This window comes from Tenrec ecaudatus, chromosome 13, assembly GCF_050624435.1.
Source record: "Tenrec ecaudatus isolate mTenEca1 chromosome 13, mTenEca1.hap1, whole genome shotgun sequence".
Classification (NCBI taxonomy): Eukaryota; Metazoa; Chordata; class Mammalia; order Afrosoricida; family Tenrecidae; genus Tenrec; species Tenrec ecaudatus.
The window spans coordinates 48031993-48052433 of record NC_134542.1 but is presented as its reverse complement, the minus strand read 5'-3'; the positions used below and the strand labels follow the sequence as shown (position 1 = coordinate 48052433).

The window sequence follows — 20441 nt, the reverse complement described above, 5'->3', positions numbered from 1 at the left end:
GTAACTAAGATAAAAAAGAACTCTGCTCGTTTTATTACCTGGGTGAAAAAAACTTGTAAAAATGTGTAGTTTTGTGTATTCTAATTAAAAACGTGTCTATAAATTTCAAATGTTAACAACTTGGAAGACATGTACAAATACTTGGAAAAACAATCCCTCCCTAGACTATTCCAGATGGACGTCAAGAACCTCAACAGACCCAAAGCAATAAAAGAAATAGACAACGTTATCAAGGGATTACCAACAAAAAATCCCCCAAACCAGATGACTTCACAGGAAAATTCTACCAAGCATTCAAGGAAGAACTGACACCAATCCTACACAAGCTCTTTCTATGAAGCTAGTATAACTCTGATACTTAAAGTGGCCAAGGATTCCACAAGAATTGAGAACTACAGACCAATATCCCTAATAAACTTCGATGCAAAAATCCTTAACAAAATACTGGCCAGTAGAATACAAAAGCTTAAAAAACAAATAATTCACCATGACCAAGTGGGATTCATAACAGAGATGGCTCAACATACGAAAGACCTTAGTATTATTTGCCACATTGACATGAAAAATTGTAAGAACCACCCGATAATATCAATAGATGTGGAAAAAAAATTCGACAACATCCAACACCCATTCCTGTTTTAAGACACTGAAGAAGATAGAAATGGAAGGAAAATTCCTCAATATTATACAAGCTATATATGAAAAACCAGCAGCCATTGTGGTAATCAATGGAGAAAAGATGAAAACAATTTCGCTGAAAAGGGGGACCAGACAAGGATGCTCTTTGTCTCCACTCCTTTTTAATATTGTACTGAAGATCTTAGCTAACAACATAAGACAAAGAAAAGACATGAAAGGTATTTGGGGAAGAGATGAAACTATTGTTATTTGCAGATGATATGATTTTATATATTGAAAATCCCCTAAACTCCACAAGTGGAATGTTAGAAATAGTAGAGGAATATGGCAGAGGTGCAGGATACAAAATCAACAAACAGAATTCTATCAGGCTCCTACACACATGAGACAAGATCATTGAAGAGGCAATTAGGAAATACCCTTTACAATAGCCAAGTACAAGCCGAAATATCTAGGGATATACCTGACTAAAAAAATAAAAGATTTGTATGAGGAAAACTACAGAACACTATTACAAGAAGCCAAGAGTGACCTCAACAAGTGGAAGACTATTCCATGCTCGTAGATTGAAAGACTCAATATAGTAAAGATGTCAGTTCTGCCCAAGGCAGTATATAAGTTTAATGCTATCCCGTTATGAATACCATCATCCTTCTTCAGATAATTGGAAAACTGATTACCAACTTCATATGGAGAGGGAAGAAGCCCAGAATTAGAGAGAACTCCACAAGAAGGACAAAGTGGGAGGGCTTGTTCTACCTGACTGTAGCACATATACAGCCACAGTGGCCAAAACAGTGTGGTACTGATGTAACAACAGATATTCAGACCAGTGGAAAAGAGCTAAAAACCCAGAAATAAAAACAGCCTATCGTCACTGATTTTTGATAAGAGTCCAAAAATATCAAATGGGAAGTGGATGCACTCTTCAATAAGCGATGCTGGAAAAAATCGATATCTACTTGCAGAAAAATGAAGCAAGATCCTTACCTCACTCCATGCACAAGAAACTCAAGGTGGATTACAGACCTTGAGGTAAAGCCCCAAACTAGTAGGGCCATTAAGGAGGGACAAACCTGAGAACAGGGAATGCATAGGCTGTCGGGAATAGGAGAGGATACAAATACAGAGGAGTCACAAATTGACAGTGGGATATATTGAAGATAAAACACCTGTGTACATCGAAAGAATTCACCAAAAGAGTCCATACACTGGGAAAACATCTTTAGCAATGACACATCAGACAAAGGCTTTATTACTAAAATCTACAATACTTTGCAAGCTTACACTAAAAACAAAAACTATCCACTGAGGAGGTGGGCAAAGACTCTGAACAGAAGTTTCATAGGGGCAGAAATCGAATGGCCAATAAACATATGAGAAAATGTTTCTGATCATTAGCCATAAGAAAAATGCAAATTAAAACTATGAGATACCACATAACACCCTCAAAGAGAGCCCAATTCAAAAAATCAGAAGCAACAAGTGTTGGAGAGACTGTGGTGAGATAGGAACTCTCGTTCACTGCTGGTGGATCTGTAGGTATGTACAGCCTTTATGGAAATCGATTTGACAGTATCTAAAACAGATGGAAATTGAGCTGCCATATGACCCACCAATCCCCCTACTGGCCATATACCCAAAAGAGGCAAAAAACAAACCATGGCCAGACATCTGTGCTCCAGTGTTCATTGTGGCACAGTTCACAATTGCAAGGAATTGGAAACAACTCAAATTTCCATCAACAGATGAATGGGTCAAAGACTGTGGTACATATATACAATAGAGTACTATGCATCCCTAAAAAGCAGTGGTGACGCATGAAGCACATTGCCACATGGGAAGAACTGGAGGAAATCATGCTAAGTTAAGTAAGCCAAGTAAAAAGGACAAATACAACATGAGTCCAATGAGCTAAGCTTAAAAAACTATATACATACATTACTGGGGTGAGGTCCACCTAGTATGGCAGGGGTCAAACCCAATCCAAGGATACTTAATGGCAGCCAGCTGAATAGGTGGAAAGAGGAAAAGAAAAAAAGAGACATGGGTAGGGGAGATCAGGGCACTAACCTACCCAAAGGGAGGATACTTTTTATATCTCTACAGGAGAGGGAGAGAGAGACCAGGCTTTAACCTGATGCGCCCAGATGTGAATACAACATACTGGCATGTACCAGGGAATTAATAGAGGTCTGAAGGCCGGCCCCAATCCCAACTATGTGGACATCCCCCACCAACCCCAGAAGAATGCATTTCAGAAGACAGCACTGGGGCTACAGATTGGGGAGAGGGGCACGTCTGAGTAGAGTACACAGGAGAAACGAAAAGGGATGGAGAGGGAGCGGTGGCATCCTGGCCCACTAAGCCCCGAGGACAATATTCCTGCTCAGAGCAGACAACACACAGAGAGGACCATAGGGTAGGGCCAGTCCCACCACGAGGCACAACATCCCTCACTAGACCGTAGCACTGCAGAGAACACAGTGTGGATCTGGCCCCATCATACTGGGACGAAAAGCTAAGGGCATTCAATAGAGGAGCAAGGGGAGCAAAGTGATGAAATCCCTGGGGAATACCAAAAATAAACTTTGGAGACAGATTGTGACACCCCTTCAGACTCAACTGGAAAACACTTGTAAAGGCCAACAAACAGACCTTGAACTATTGATGGGCTTTTACCTTTTTGTCAGTGGCTTTTTGTTGGTAATGGTGGTGGTAGTTTTCTTGGTCTTGACTTCTTTTTTTGCTTTGTTTGGCTTTGCCTCGTTTTTGTGCTTATTAATGCCTCTGCGTGTCTATTTAGATATGATAGGCGGGATAAGCAGTTCAGAGATGAAAAGAACTGTACCAATGGTTCCAGAAGGGGAGGTGGGAGAAAGAAAGGGTGGGGGAAGCCAACCCAGGGACAAGGGAACAGCAGGTGAACTAAAATCAATGAAGAGAAGGGTGTTAGATGCCTAGTGAGGCTTAATCAAGGGCAATGTAGCATCGAGGGATTACTAAACCCAAATGAAGGCCAAACAGGATGGTGGGCAAGAGGAAAGTAAAAGGAAAATAGGAAAGAAAGAGGTCTAAATACATAATGTATATATATATATATATATGTGTGTGTGTGTATGGGTGTATATATATATATATAAAATTAGGGAAATAGCACTATGTACTCATCTATATGTTAAGAATTAAGGTTACAGATGAACCTTGGGCCTCTACTAAGGACTCCTTCAACATAAGAACATGAGCCCCTAATAAAATGTTTAAAAAAAAAAAGAATACTTTGTTCTAATAATGTGGTATTCTGTGATGCTTACCTTCCTGACATGATCGCTGAAGACAAAATGGTGTATAAGCAAATGTGGTGAAGAAACCCCAGCAATCAAATGATACAGTGTCTGGGGTCTTAAAGACTTGAAGATAAACAAGTGACCATCTAGCTGAGAAGCAGCAAAGCTAACGTGGAAGAAGCACTCCAGCCTGAGTAATCAGTAGGTGTTGATGGTATCAGGCATCTAAGACCCAGAACAAAATCATAACCAATGTAAATGGGGGGTGGGGAGACATGGAGTGGATACCCAGTGCCCATCTGTAGACAATTGGACATCCCCTCACAGAGGGGTCACAGGGAAGAGATGAGCCAGTCGGTGCAGTGTAGCACTGATGAAACACACAACTTTCCTCTAGTTCTTCGGTGCTTCCTTCCCCCCATTACTATGACCGCAGTTCTACCTTACAAATCGAATTAGACCAGAACATGCACACTGCTACAGATAAGAGCCTGCAACACAGGGAATCCAGGATAGACAATGCAAGGCCAACAATAAGATTAGAGATACCAGGAGGATTAGGGGAGGGTGGGCGTAGAACAGGAATCGATTACAATGATCAACCTAGAACCCCCTCTTAGGGGGACAAACAATGGAAAAGTGGGTGGGGGTGACGGAGGACTATGTAAGATATGAAAATAATAATGTATAACTTATCAAGGGTTCATGAGAGGTGGGCGGGGGAGGGAGGTAAAGAAATCGGGTACTGATATCGGGTCAAGTGAGAAGAGGATGCTTTGAAAATGTTGCTTGCAGCACATGTGCAAATGTTCTTGACACACTGGATGAATGCATGGATTGTGATAAGAGATGTAAGAGCCTCCAATAAAAGTATTTTAATTAAAAAAATTTTCAAATGTTACTCATCTCAGTTTGTACAAATCAACCTGTTATCTACCATTACTGTAAATGGTAGTCTTTATTAATTGACTGTACAGGGTTTTGCTATTTCGGCTTCATAAATATTTTCAGATGAATTTAAAATATAAATTGAACCCTTTAAATTTTCTACCAACAACAGAGGTAGGGAACAAGTAGAATTCACAGTCATATATCTCACAGATAAGCTTTCTGCTGGCGCGAGTTTGGTGTAATGTTATAATGTCTCTGGTTTGTTTCCAAAATGTTCAGATGTCTGGTTTTTGAGCCAGCGGTAGATTGAGCAGTTGCCTACATACGAAATTGCCTTGTCATGCCATGACATATTCTTGGAAACATACTGCTGAATGTAGCTTATATAATATCTACAGAATATTTATGACTTCATAAAAGTGGGATTATACACTATTTGTTATTTGGTGACCAACTTTATTTATCTTAGTGTAATTTTTTAAAGCTCATCCATGTATCAGTATGTCATTCTTTTTATTTTCAAGTTATTTTCTTTTATATGGCTTATAAAACATCTTATTTATTCATGTATCAATTGATAGGCTATTTGATTGTTCCCACCTTGGGGCTATAATGAATAATTCTGTTAGGAACATATGTACTAATTTTTGCATAAGCATATACTTTCATTTCCTTTGGATATATACCTAGGAACCAATTTGCTGAGGTATACAAAAACTATTTATGTTTTTAAGTAACTTTGTTTAAGTTTGCGTTTTTAAGTAATCGTAAAAGTGCTTTGTAAAGCCCCGAGATTATCCTAGATGGTCAAATTACAGACTATAATTTGGTTGCAATTTAAAGAGACTAATGATAACAGCCATAAATTGATGCACTCTGTAATTTTGTCAAATTAGATACAATGATGTCTTCCTAAGGAAATAAGTAATAACATAGGAAGCATGTTGCAACTAAATATTTTCACTGTTCTGAGGGTTTTGCGTTTAGTGAAATGCATTGAATGAGAATGTAATCAGTTGTGATTTAAAATTCTCTTTACTTAAAAAACTATGATAGGAGGTAGAATTTTAATTGCATTAAAATTTTTTAAATAATGTTAAAAAATGACATCCTTGTCAGGAAATATAGCAATTATCACCAACACAATTTAGGATTGTCATAGTATCCTATGAGAGTCTTGTTAGTGTTAGTTTATCTTTTCTCTCTTTGTGTAGAAAAACAAATTGGGTTCATATTAGATGAGGTTTGCTTCAGTATGTCTCAGGTACTTTCTAAGGACCTAATGTGTTTAATTTATTCAATCGTCATAACTCAAGGAGGTGTACACCCACCCACTGGTTTCATCTCAGAGTGACCCTATGAGACAGGGATGGAACAAGAACTGCTCCTTAGGGTTTCCAGCAGTTTCATCTTCTCCCTAGGAGAAGCTGGTGGATTTGAACTGGCAACATTGTAGCCCAGTAGTTAATCCACTATGTCTTCAGTACACTTTCAGTAAGGTGTGGGTACTATTATTCCCCCTTTTGGAGAAAATTGGGGCACAGTGAAATTTAGTTACTTGCTCGAGAACACAGTTACACAATGAAAGCCTTAGGAAATTTGGATGTGCTATTATGCCATGTATCATCTTTCTGTAATAGATCTTTATCTATATGATTATTAGAGCTGCATCCTAGAAGTGATTTACTAATATGTAATTTACTTAAAACTTAATACCACTTAAAAGATTTTTCAAAGCACCCTACATAGAAAAGAAAATACTGATCGAAATGTCTGTGCACTGAAGAAAATGATGTCCTTTTGTAATAATGCTCCTGCTTTTACATTTCACAGATAAACCACATAATCCTATGGTAAATGCTGGAGCAATTGTTGTGACTTCATTAATAAAGGTAAAATATTGACATTTCCTTTTAACCTAGCAAAAGTTAAATAACTAAGATGCAAAGATGAATCTTAAATTATTTATGTGGGACTGTAACAGGATTTTTCCTCTGTCTTAAAAAATTAATCTTACTGTATAAGGTTCAGCTTTTTATTTACTTCAGAATAAACGATGCAGTGATTTTAAAGGGAAAATCAGGAACAGATGACTCTAAATTTTAACCGTTAATTTCTCTTGATGTAAAGATCTGGCAAAAATTCAAAAGGAAGTATCTGCTGACCAAGAGCCATAGAGCTTTTCTTAACAGTTTAGAATTTTCAAGTCTTCTCTTCCTTTTTGGGTCTTCTATAATATACAGCTATAAATGGAATTAAATGCATTCAAGCATATAAATTTTCTTATTACCATATATACAGAAAATGTTTTGGTATTTTGCTTAAATCAAAGTATGTTTACATTGGACTATTCTTAAGTCTTACATGAGTGCAAATCACAATTTTTATTTGAATGTTTACTTTAAATTATACCATAACTAAAATAAATAAGACTTTTCCCAATTATTTAGCTGTATTATGTTCCTTTTACTTTGAAATTTACATTGTATTTAGTATTTGGTTTTCCTTAATAATTGGATGTTTTAATGATTTGAAATAAGCATCTGAAAATGATTCTATTGTGAGATACTTACAGGTTTTTTTCATTTATATTGAAATAAGTCTAATGTGCACTTGAAACATTTGCAAAACTTGTCCAATAAATCAGTATCTATTCCAAATTAGAATAAAGCTAATTAATGACTTTGTAAATAGATTTTTGAGAGTGGGATACTCCCTTACACAAAGGATATAAGTCATACCCTTGGCCCAATTCATAAAAATTCATCTCATTCTCGTTCACAAATTGCATATATTTATGAGAAAAACCTTTAAGATAAGAACAGTATTATAAAATATGTATTAATATGCACAGTTAATAATTTGGGCCAAGTGCTGTGTAATCATTGGCCCCCTAATCCTTGCTACCCCAGTGAGATAGATATACTCAAATGTAATTGTTTAATGAGTTTTAGTAGGCCATGGAAATTTTCATTTTGTCCACTGTCACATCTAGTTATTTATGGCAATTTTATGTAAGAGAAAGTTGTTTGCTTGATGTAAAAGAAACTGGTTATTATAGAAATTCTTGTTTATTGTAGAAATTAGTATGCATATGAGAAGAATTCAAAAAGTCTGTGGAATTAAAAGATAATCGGCCTTTTCTATGAGTATTGTGAAACCTCATGTGAGTGAGGTGCACTCTTAAAGTGTGAGGCATGCAGAAGTAAGTAATCTTACAGTTAGATTAGGGTATGTTCAGTGAGAGCAAAATCTCATTGATAGTTTAGATTGGAACAGGAATTTAGAGAAATGGAAAGTCATGGTGATACAATGTATATGGTAGTGTTTATTAACCACTGGAATGGTTCTGAGCCTTTTTTAGGTCTCTCTTGAAAATGTTCACATAAAGTGATTTTACATACAATTGTGGAAGGTTGATAGGTCCTTTGAAGCTGATCCATGGACCCGTTTAAGACCCGTTTTTACACTGGAAAAAGATTAACATGGTATACGAATAGTATTCTCCAGAAAGGGCATCTGTAAATGATTAATCGAGCATTTCCTTGACTGCATGTAGTTAAAATCTCCTTTTGTTTGATGACTCATGGGCATGTTGGAATCGCATGCTTGGTCCTGCCACACCATTCCTTCATTAGTCTCACTTAACGTAGTCACAAGCCATGAGCTAACTAGACAGTTGAATCACTCGTACTTAGATTTTTAGCTTAAAAGAAAACAAAGTTAAATTGCATGTGCACAATTTAGGTGTGGTTTAGCATGAAATGGTAGAAATTCAACTAATTTAATTCATCTTGTATTTATAAATTTGATCGGTGGTTTTAAATTTATAAAAATTTTGAGCCCTGATGGAGCAGCAGTTTAGTGTTTGGCTGCTAACTAAAAGGTTGACAGTTCCAACTGGCAAAGTTGGAAGTAAGGGTTTGGGCTATCACTCATTTTTAAGGTAATTTTCTTTTGAGTTTCTGTTTTCAAATGTGTCTCACAAGTACTTTTTAAATTATTTAAATTAAGTTATACAAATCTTGTATGAGGACATTTGATGTGAACTTTGGTAAAAACTGCCCCAGAATGTAATCCTTAACTTAATACTTAAGACAGAATTAAAACTTACAACAATCTGTATTTGATCTCTGTAAGTTATATAATCACATAAGTATAATCAGTAATGGTTTTGAAATAAAAGAAATAAAGCTAGCCAAAACAGCCTTTAGAAATGTCAAGCCCCGCCTTCTTACTTCATAAGGTTGTGGAAACTGAGGGCAAATAGCTTGTGACAACAGTAGAATCAGGTCTAAGCCAAATCTCATGACTTAGACTCTTCTTTAGATTTCATGCTACCATATTTAATGTGGTTTCTTTTGATAATGTCTAACTTTGTCTAGTATAGTTTTATTATCTGAAAATGATATTTTCTTAATTTTTAAAGTTGCCAATTTATTGGTTAAAAAGTTACATCTATTTTTAGTTGGTCTATATAGTTATTTTTGGATATCAGTGCCTAATATGTGTATAGAACTAGGTCCCTCCCACTGAACTTACACATGAGTGTCAAGGCATGACTTTTAACCATGGCTAATTAAAAGATGTGAAGGAGCCCGTGTGGCACAGTGGTTGAGTGCTGAGCTACTAACCAAAAGGTTGGCAGTTCAAACACAGCAACTGTCCTTAGAGAACGATGTGGCCCTTCTGTGACGATCCCCATTACCATGGCGCTAACAGCCGTGGGAGCCTGTAGGGCAGTTCTAGCCTACCCTAGAGAGCTGCCAGCAGTCAGATGGACTTTGTGGCAATGGATACTAGACAAGGATTTTATTCCTTAGCTCTTCTTTTAGTTGATGAACTTGAACCTGATTGTGATTTTATTTTTCTACCGAAGTTCAGGACTTTATTATGATGCCATTAACACATTATCCTCACATTCCTTCACACCCCCAGGGGGAAAGATTAAGTGGAGTCTTTAGAAAGACTCTTTATTTCATAATTTTGTAGTATTGATATTTTTTCCTTGTAGGATTGGTGGTGATCCTCGGGAAATGGGGCAAGAGGCAAAGCAAATGTTCAAAAGGATTAGCAGATTGTGGAAAACAGGAGGATTTGGACAGAAGGAGCCTGTTGCATAAATTCTTAACTACTAAACTTATAGAAAAACTCCAATATTTAAAATTTTAACCAAAGCTATATAGGTAAATACCTTTTTAAAAACAAATGTCATTTTATACTTAAAATGCACAAAATTTTTGACAAAACAAGGGTACTTATTTTGCTTCCTTTCTGTGTAGTGGCGACTGACTTTTAAAGGGATGCTTCTTGATGGAATCTGTTTTAGTTGATGATGATAACATGTGGTGCTTGATTTAAAGAGAAGAATCAAGTCTGAAAGGAGCACTGTCATTTCCGATTAAAATAACACTACCCTGTGTACGTTTTAGTGTTTAAAATTTCACCTTCAAAAGGGAAGGTCTGAGGGGCAATTTAACGGTTAGAGTGGGAGAATGAGGGCAACATACTGCTGTTCTTCATTTTGTATTTCAGAGGTCAAGGCTAAGTTACACCATCTTCTTTATGACTCTCTCTCTCTTCTTTTTAATGTCTCTTTTTATTCTAGTTAGTTTCCTGTTTCTGCCGTTTTAAGAAGCTTGATTTTTTTTCATCAAGAATAATTTTTTAATTTTCAAGTTTAAAATTGGAGTTCTTGCTTCTTTTCAGCCATTTAATGACCTTGACAATAAAGACAAATTTGACTGTATAATGCTCAATGTGACCACATTAACAAGAACCAGTAGATTTGCTCATAAGTCATGTCTTGACTATGGAGAGTAATAGATGATGCTTCAGACTTTGTAGCATTCAGACGACAAAACTATATTGTTCACTTTTATATTTATGCCAGGTGGTATATTTGAGTTTTCATTTGTTTTAGTTTTATGCAGGGCAGATAATTTATTGCCAAAGGAATTAATTTTCTGATTCATTAGTATTAAGATTAGTCTATGGAAATACTATATCTAGAATATTATTTTTTATTGTTAATAGGTATTTAATTCTCCCATTTAATGTTACCTTTAAAGCCACTCTGGGGAAGATTAAAATATTTATCTTGCCTCTTCTACTGTGTCTAATTTTAATTGTTTTTATTTATCTCTAATTTTATTAATAGAATCAAAGATATATTTTTGAAATAGCTCTGATTAAAATATAAACTTTAAAGGAACCATTTTAATACAAAATATAAAATTTTTGTTAGATCTCTGTGTTGATAAATGTTTAGTTTGTATTATAATCTATAATACATTAATCAGCTCATAAGTATATTATAAAGACATTTTAATATACCTCCATTAATCTGTTATCTAGTGCTAAATCTCAGAACCTCTGTAAAAATTTTATTTCCAGAGTTTTTTCAAAAGAATGTAAAATCTGTAGTGTGATAGGAATGTTCATAGCAGAATAAATCTATCTCTAGTGGTACCGTCTGACTACCTTTTAAAAGCAAATCAATTATTTGGCTTTTAAAATTTGCTTTAAAAATTTGATGATTGAATTAAAAGTATTGGTAAATAAAATTTATTAAATTTAACCTTTTAAAAGGTTTTGACAACATAGTTTTTTACAAATTAATGCTAATATGTTCAAAATTAAACTATCAAAAGATCTAGTACGTAGGGATCTTCAACTTAGGATACACTTGCGATATACCTGCATTCCTTGGAATATGAAGTCTTTGCAAGGAGTAAGAGAGGATTTGTAGTTTTAAGATAATTCGTTTTCAGATCTATTTTTCTGTCTTCTTTATTATAATGGATTTTTGTTATAAATAATTGCATTTTACCAAAAGAAACCCATAGTTCTTATGCATCCTAAAATCTTATGTGGCATACTGCTTCAGGTTTTAAAATCTCTTGGGCACCAACAAAGGAGAACATTTTGAAATACTAGAGTCAAAACATTGTGAAATATTGGTTATATTGAGGATGTTATGATTTGATGACTAAGTTACTGGTATTTCCAATTCTTTAGGGTCAACAAAATTGAAAGAAAACTTTCATTTAGTTAAATAAATTTTAAAAATCCATTTGGGTTGAATGAACACTGATTTTTGGCATGTGTATTAGGGTAGACACTTAAAGAACCGAGTGACAATGTTATAAGCACTTTTTCTAACCCCTCTACTTAGATAGTATAAGTAAGGGTTCTCAGCTCATACATCTGTGAAAATTAAAAGTAGGGAAAGAGACCCGTTCTCATTCTAGCAATAGAAAATATTTATTGATCCAGGAGTAAAATTACTGTTTTAATAAAGAGAGAAAATATTGAAGAGTAATACAAGAGCTCTGGTATCATAATGGTTACTTGTTGATCTGCTAACCAGAAGGTCCGAAGTTCAAAGCCACCAGCTGCTCCATGGGTGAAAGATGGAGGTATTCTACTCCAGTAAAGAGTTACTGTCTAAGTCACTCACAGCACAATTCTACACTGTCCTTTAGAGTCACGATGTGTCAGGATCAACTCGATGACAATGAGGGGAATATGTAATGTAAATTAGCATGGTAAATTTTTAGCACAAATTTTTTCCTTTAACTGTATGGTTATCATGAGTTGTAATTGACCTAAAGACAGTGAGTTTAGGTTTTTTGTTGTTTATTTTTAAAAAACTGAAAGTCCCAAACAAATGTATTAGACTGAGTTCTCTAGAGGAACAAAAGCTGTGAAGTATATATACATTTAATAGACTGAAGACTTTTTCAGATGCACCTGATATCATGGGCTAACCAAACCAAGATTAGCGGTTCAAATGGTAGGTTGGCTCATGATCCAAGGGACAAGTCAGATGTAGGATTCAGAAAGAATGAGCTTTGCCAAAGCATCCATATAGGCTGCCACCCTCCCCCCCCCCCCAGGGAAGCGGATTTTCCCCATATTGGCTTCTTGCAGCAGATTGCAAAATGTAATATGATTATGATATGATATGTTGTGGAAGAGCAGTCCAGTATCTGCCAAACCACAGAGAATCACGTCAGCCTAGAAAACATAACAATCATCACAGTATACAATAGCATAACCACCCTCTGGAACAGCTTCAGTTTAAAAAACATCTACCCCTTTGCCATCCCACTACCCCCTTGATGGTAATGATTATAATTTTACTGCTTTTATATTATGGGGGAAGGAAAAATTAATGTGTGTGTATGTGTGTTGTCAACAGTTTTGCAAGTAAACTTTTCTGTTAAATTTTTCAAAAGTAAAATTATAGGACATTTTATTTTGGTAGTTAAATCCTTTCTATCCCTGCCGTGTATGAAATCTTTACAAGGGGTCAGGAGCAATGCCACTTCCAGGATAGATAAGAAAATTAATCAAATGCCACCACATTAATTTTTAGGAGAGACTTTCTTGAGTTAATAGACAATAATCCAAATATTTTATCTTCCCCCATTTTTGTAATCTGAGTAGGATTTTTAAGTAGTTTTCTCTAATTGTTACATAATCACAAACACAAATACCAGTTGTTTCTTAAAAACAAAATAGAAGGAAAACTTAATTCGACTTTAATAAGTGGAAATTTAGACTAAGTGTATGATGCAGCCTTGATTTGAAACAGTTCTTTGTTTTTCCTAATGAAAATGACCCTAGTAAGGAAAATTAGTTTTACAGGGCATAACTTTAACCAAAGTTTACTTTGACAGTTGATCTAGTAATTAATCCATCTATCCTTTTTCAAAAGAGTTAGTTTTTTCCTTTTTTGATTTTTCTGCTTTCCAAAGGTTGAAAGGTTTTTTTCTGGTTTAAATGTTGTTAAATATTTTACAGCATTAGGATCTTGGAATATTTTGACAACTGCAACAGTTCAATGAAGTTGGTAATTTCTTTTAATTATTTTTCATTGAACCTCTTTGGAGCGTATACCTTTTTGCATGGTGTTTTATAATGAAAGAAAACTTAAAATATGTCAAAGGGTATTTTATACTGTGGGAAAACTATATAGAATGTGATTACAATATGTCTAAAGCGAACTTAACTTTGTATTGTTTAGTCTTTGCTACTGCTGTTATGATGACAAGGTGTAGGGTTTCTTTCAGTTACTGATTATAAATGTGTGACTGTGTTATCTGCCCTCCAATAAATTGATGTTTTGGCTTTCAGATTTTCAGCCACAACTTCATCTACTTGAAAGTAAAAAATGAACCTGATTTTATACAATTAAATATTATACTTATACAGGTTCCCCTCCTTAGTAAAGTGTAATATTGTTGTTCTTTTGAGGATAACGTGTAAAAAGAGTACAGTTTTTTAAAAAACTTTATTTGCCAAATTACTTTTTTAAAACCTGTTTTTAAAATTAGAGATGTATTGTTTCTATTGGGTGCATATCACCAATTAATACGTTTGATTTCAGATCTACAACTTACTGCTTTGTAAACTTCGCCGAGGTAAAATGAAACCATTTGGTTACTTGAAATGGTGTATGTTACGTAGATTTTTCTTATTGACATTGCGGTAGCTAACATGTCAGATAGAAATGCTGAAACAATACATCTTCCGTGATTTGAATTGGCATACTGCAAAGCATTATTGTACTTACTTTTTTAGATAATATAAAATAAAAGTTTTAATTTTTTAAGTCAGGTATATAGCAAGCAGAATTTTTTTCTGATCTAGTTAAGTATACCCAAAATGTTACTTTATGCTAGAATGATAAAAGATTAGTTTGCAACACCACTCATTTTCTAACACTAATATTGATATAACTTTATATATGTGGATAGAATGTTATTAATCAAAAATTATAATGTATTTATATGCTTAATTATTTTCTAAGGGTGAAACTTTATTTTAAGTTTTTATACTGCAAAATTAAGTAAATAGTATATAATTTAGCAGATTGTATGAAGCCATGAAACTGAATTGGGGTCAGGTGTGTTTTAAATTCTGTAACTTTGGGTTGAGTAAAGATATACTTAAAATAAAGCATTCCCTTTGTAAGTCAGATCAATCCTCAATATATTGGTGCTAATGAAAGAATTCTTGAAAGAGGGTTTATGTCAGTACTAAATTGTTTTAGAAGTATTTCCTAGATTTAAAAGTACTAATGCAGTGTGTCAATTATAATTATAGCAGTTTGAAATTTTTGATACTAGCTTACAATTTAACTGTAGTGGTGTCTAAACTAATATATTTATGTCTTGTTTTTCTGCAGCAAGGAGTAAATAATGCTGAGAAATTTGACTATGTAAGTGGAATTTAGAATTCAGTTTTTGTGTCACATTCTTTACATATTTGTCTTTTGATTACTGATACTTTATATTTTTGGTTTATAGGTGATGCAGTTCTTGAATAAGATGGCTGGTAATGAATATGTTGGATTCAGTAATGCCACGTGAGTGATTTATTTATGACGTAGAGGAAGAAGAGGCTACCTTAAATTAATTTTAAAAGTCTAGATTGTAGAATTTAACTTTCAATACTGTTTCGTTAGCTCCATTTGTTCCTTGTGTTAGCCCAGGTCTTTGGTAAAGCAATAAGATTTAAAATGTGGTCATTACAAGGAAATAAATTATTTCTGAATTACCTGAGGGGAATATTAAAATATGCTTGAGTAATTTTAGCAAGGTCCTTGTGGGTAGTCATAGAAGGCACCTCTAGCTTAATTCAGATTACTGCTTTTTCAGTTTTCTCGGCCTACCAGACCTGGCTAACCTTTCTCAATCTCTTCTTGATATTACTCCAATTCCGTTTTTATTCAGATACATGACCCCAATTCAGTTTGCAAGTTTACAAAAAAATTAAAGCAAAGAATAAACAAAGAATATCTATAACTTTATGTGCTCTGATTAATACTTAGCTTCATTTACTTTTCAGTTTATCTGTTTAGATAAATATGAATATCTCTATGTAAACATTATATGTAACTGTATCAATGATGTAACTAGTGCCATGAAGCTTTTTCCTACTCATATTGACTGTATAGGAGTAGAACTGCCCTGTAGGGTTCCCAAGGTGGTAATGTTTAGGGAATCCGACTGCCACATCTTTCTCTTGTAGAATGGCTGCTATGTCTGAATGACTCTTGGAGTTAGCATCCAGGCACTTAGGCACTACACTACTCAGGCTCCTTATGTAAATATACATACATACATGCAACTTACCCCCTTCCCCAACTACTTGATCTTGTTGTAGACACTGACATTTAACTCGTTACATTAGAATAAGGACAGCCTACTATATAACTGTAATTAATGCACTTGGGAATATAATTTTAAAATACAGTATTAATCAATACTTAAAATGTCCCTGACCACTAGCCATCTTATTCTATTTGTTTTTTAACTTTTTCTTGTGAGTTAGGTGATGTGCATAGAGTAGCTTCTCAGTTTTACATTTTAAAAACTCATGCACACGTCATTTAACTCATCTATTAGAATCTCCTCAGTGTGCCGTCCCTGTTCCAATTTCTCCCTGTGGTGCTTGTTTCAGGTCCTCCTTCTCTCCTAACTTTCTGGACATTGTCGTAGGGTAGATGCTGTACCTTTGATCTTAAATAGTGGATTGCTCTGTAACAGGAGTGGGTTCCCGGAGTTTCAGCTTGAAATGTGGCTAAGAGTCTTGGTCATCGTCATGCCAGGATAGAGATATCATTAATGTGATATATCTACAAAGTATACAGATTTTAAATGCAAGTGTCCTCCAAAGCCCTGTCCTCCGCCTTCTGGAAGCTTGTATGCTGATATGCCAGGTGTCGCTCACACTCAATCTGCCTCAGTTAATACACTCTGGACAGTATTTCCAAACTTGGCTTCGGGGATCCTTAAAGTAGGCTGTGCTAGTAATCCAGGCTTGGTACCAACCTAGCCCTCGCTTTTCTCTTTGTAGTCAAGATTGGAAAAGATACCCTACTATTCCATCCGTATCACTACCTAGTAAGTTCAGGCTTTTTACAGCTGTCATTGAAGTAGCCTCTTTATACGTATAGTCATCTTCTCTGTTTCTCCTTTCCCAAACGGAGTCAGAGTGCCTTTCTGAAATATGAATAGGAAAAGGTAATGGTGTGTTGGAAGCCTCAGGCTCATCTTGGCTAAACAGTTGTATTCTGAGCATGGTAACCTGTTGTGTGTTGGGGAGGGGGAGGGGAGCTGGTGACGGGCTGTAGGCTTTCATTTTGTATGTAGTCAGGAGTGCCACTTAGCCACTTACATGGCTCCTTTTAAAATTTCTTGTCTTTTCTCCGTAAACCCTGTGTTCCAAGTGTATCAGAATACTTGTTATTCTTCAATGAAGTTCTGTCTCTAATGCCTTTTTAATTTTGATCATACTTATTGGAATTGCTACAAATGTTTATCCCCTGAAATGTGTAAATGTAGTGAGTTCTCAAAGCCTTCAATGTGTGCCTCATGGAGTTTCTGTGGGACCTCCCATTTGTAATCGGGCTGTTGAACTTCAGGGAGCCAGAGGAATTTGCTATTTTCTATGCATTTTAATGGTAGAAGACTTAATAATTTTTAAGTTATTGTCTTTATTTCTAAAATATGAGGACTAGACAGGGCTTGAATTCATTTCAATTTCTTAACAACTGAGAAAAATTAAGGCTGCAAGTATTGTCATAAATTACTTGTTTATTGACAAAAAACCCAGTACTCCTGTCCAGTTTAGTATCTTTATATTGTTCTTTGCTATTAAAATTAAATTATAGGATAATCACATTTTTTTACATGATATAAATAAATATAAGAATTTTTTCTCCCTCATAGGTTTCAGTCTGAAAGAGAAAGTGGAGATCGGAATTTTGCAATAGGATATTACTTAAAAGAAAAAAAGGTTTTAATTTTTTTGTTTCTATCTGAAATGATTATTTTATTTAATAAAATATGAATGTGTATGTTAAGAACTGAACAATAATCATTAAGCAACTATCTGTCGTAATGTAAAGCGTCGAGATTTTACAAAGCACCCTTGAGTCAGTGCTATGAAATTGTTTAACAATACTTTAAATTTTGACTAGTTATATTAATACATATTCCGCTAGTGTAATACTTGTTTATTGTTGCTTATTATTTGATTTTTAAAATTTTGAGTGGCTCAATTACATGATATATGAATTATGAATATTTGTTATCATTAAACTGGAAATGATGTGATGTAATTGTATTTTTATTGGTTACACCCTTCTCTTTTATAGGTTACATTATATTTTTAACTGTTTATTTTTTCAGTGTTTTCCAGAAGGCACAGACATGGTTGGTATATTGGACTTCTATTTCCAGGTAATTTACTTTCACTATATAAACTGCAAATATAAATGGCCATGTTACTTATTACAGAATATAAATCTCTGAAATCTTTACTCTAGACCAAAAGAAAATACATTTTCCATTGAGGGCATTTTAAAAAAATGGCCCTCATTAAAACACCCAGGTACCCTTGGTTCCTAAAATTTATACCTTAGAATGTAGTAAGGAAAAATTTTCTGAAACATATGTATGTATGAAATGTCTTAGATAATACATAATCTCAAAAATTGGTTTCCCCTGTGCTCTGTTTTATTAGCTTTTACATTTTCTTTAGAAGAAGCTGTGTGCCTTCATATTCAGCAGTGTAAAGTGGCAATATCTCAGTTGTTGATTTGTTATCTTTTATAAATTATTTATTAGTATTCTAGCTTAACTGTTGCCAGGAAAATCATTGTCTTGGTCATTTCTATAGTCACATAGTAGGTTTTATCCTTAGGTAAAATAGCTCTCCATGTACATGGAGAGGTTTATATTCACATAATGTTGTGCTGTAGTATGGAATTCCATTTCAGCCAGCCTTCCTGAACACCCTTTCACACACAGATTTTCAGAATCAGTTCATTTTTATAGAATTTACACTGTTGGTACCACTACCTGTATTTACAGCTAAAGTAGGTCATGTTGCTGCACTATCTAGTTGAGCTTACATTGGACTCTTTTTGTTTTTAAGATGCTTTGATTTTAGTTTTTCTGTATCTTAGAGAAGTTGAAAGGAGGTTGATAATGTAGATTTTGATGAGTACTGTCACCTGATCATCTGAATGAAGAAATAGAAATATATTACCTATATATATATCTGTCTCCTTATCCTGTGCTATTTCTGCCAGATGATTTGAAATGATAGTCTTGTTAGCAAACTAAATAGTGCACAAATCTATACAGTGTCAATGTGAAGCACCATGCATTGAAATCGAGAGATTATCCATTTAAAATCCAATCTCTAACATCACCACTTACTAATCACGTGACCTGATTTCAGTTGCTGAGCTGTGATTTCATTATCTGTGGCACATACCAGGCCTGTCTTTCCAGATGACAATGATATGAGATGCAGTATCTTCTTAACCCATTGCCATGGCATTGATTCTGACTCATTGGGATCCTACCAAGTACGGTTTCCAAGGCTGTTAATCTTTATGGAAATGACTGCCACTTCTTTGTCCTGCAGAGCAGCTGGTGGGTTCAGACTGCCTCTCTTTCACTTAGCAGCCTGAATACTCAGCTGCACCATCAAGGACCTTGTATTATAACTTCCAAACTCACTGTCATCGAGTCGTGTGATGCACAGCAACCCCTGTGTGTTCCGAGACTGTTTGTGGGATTAGAAAGCACAGTCGTAGTCTCCAGGAGCTCCTGGTGGTTTTGAACTGCCAACCATGCGGACCGCAGCCCCACTCGAACACACTGGCTCACCAAAGCTCCTTCTGTTATAACTTAGGATCTAACCATCTATAGTGATATTTCTGTTCTTAAGAGTAAAACTCAAAAGATAATCATCGAAGCTGTGCTTATTTTTGAGAAAGGGCTGTATCTAATTGAATTTGCATCATGGTATTAGAAAGTTCCTTTTGGATGGGATATGTCAAATTAGGTTTATACTTATGAAAAACATAATTCAAATTTTAATACTAAATATTTATAATAAGTTCAATATGCTTGGCACTTCTCAGGCTGAAAGAACTGAAGAAAAACTTCAAATTCAAAAGTTGCAATACTGAAAGATTCTGTGGGCAAATTGTTGAATGACGCAGGGATACAGTATCAACAGAAGATGAGAGGAACACATAGAATTTCTATAACAGAAAGAATTTGGTCACCACTTAAACAATTAAGAATGTAGAATATGGTCAAGAAGGGCCAAAGGGCCAATGGGGAAAAAAAAGGACCAATGGTAGTGAAGGAAGAAGTCCAAGCTGTACTGACTGCATTGGATAGAAACAAGTCGGACAGTGTAAGATATGACAAGATAATAATTTATGAATTATGAAGGGTTCATGAGGGAGGCGGAGTGGCGTGGGAAGGAGGGCAAAAAATGAAGAGTTGATATTAAGGGCTCAAGTCAAAAGCAAATGTTTTGAGAATGATAATGGCAACAAATGCACAAATGTGCTTGACACAATGGATGTATATATGGATTGTGATAAGAATTGTACAAGCCCCCAATAAAATGATTTTTTTTAAAGTCTCTTGAAGATTGGTGAAACAGCAATGGAGATATTTCAGCAAATGGATGCAACCCTGGCATTCCAAAGAAAGATGACCCAGCAGCATGGGGACATTAACAAACAGTGTCATTAATGTGACTGACAAGTAATATTTTGCTGGATATAATTTTAAA

General features: G+C 34.9%; 1 protein-coding gene across 4 annotated transcripts in view; it reads left to right on the top strand.

The window, feature by feature from the left end:
• GLS (glutaminase) overlaps window positions 1-20441 on the top strand; it is an 83998-nt gene that overhangs the window by 25698 nt on the left and 37859 nt on the right. For all 4 annotated transcript variants that reach the window (XM_075530421.1, XM_075530417.1, XM_075530418.1 and 1 more), the window contains exons 7-11: window positions 6651-6709; window positions 15016-15048; window positions 15137-15195; window positions 17564-17630; window positions 18026-18076. In XM_075530421.1, the coding sequence (XP_075386536.1) occupies window positions 6651-6709; window positions 15016-15048; window positions 15137-15195; window positions 17564-17630; window positions 18026-18076 (269 nt within the window). The remainder of the gene's footprint in view (window positions 1-6650; window positions 6710-15015; window positions 15049-15136; window positions 15196-17563; window positions 17631-18025; window positions 18077-20441) is intronic.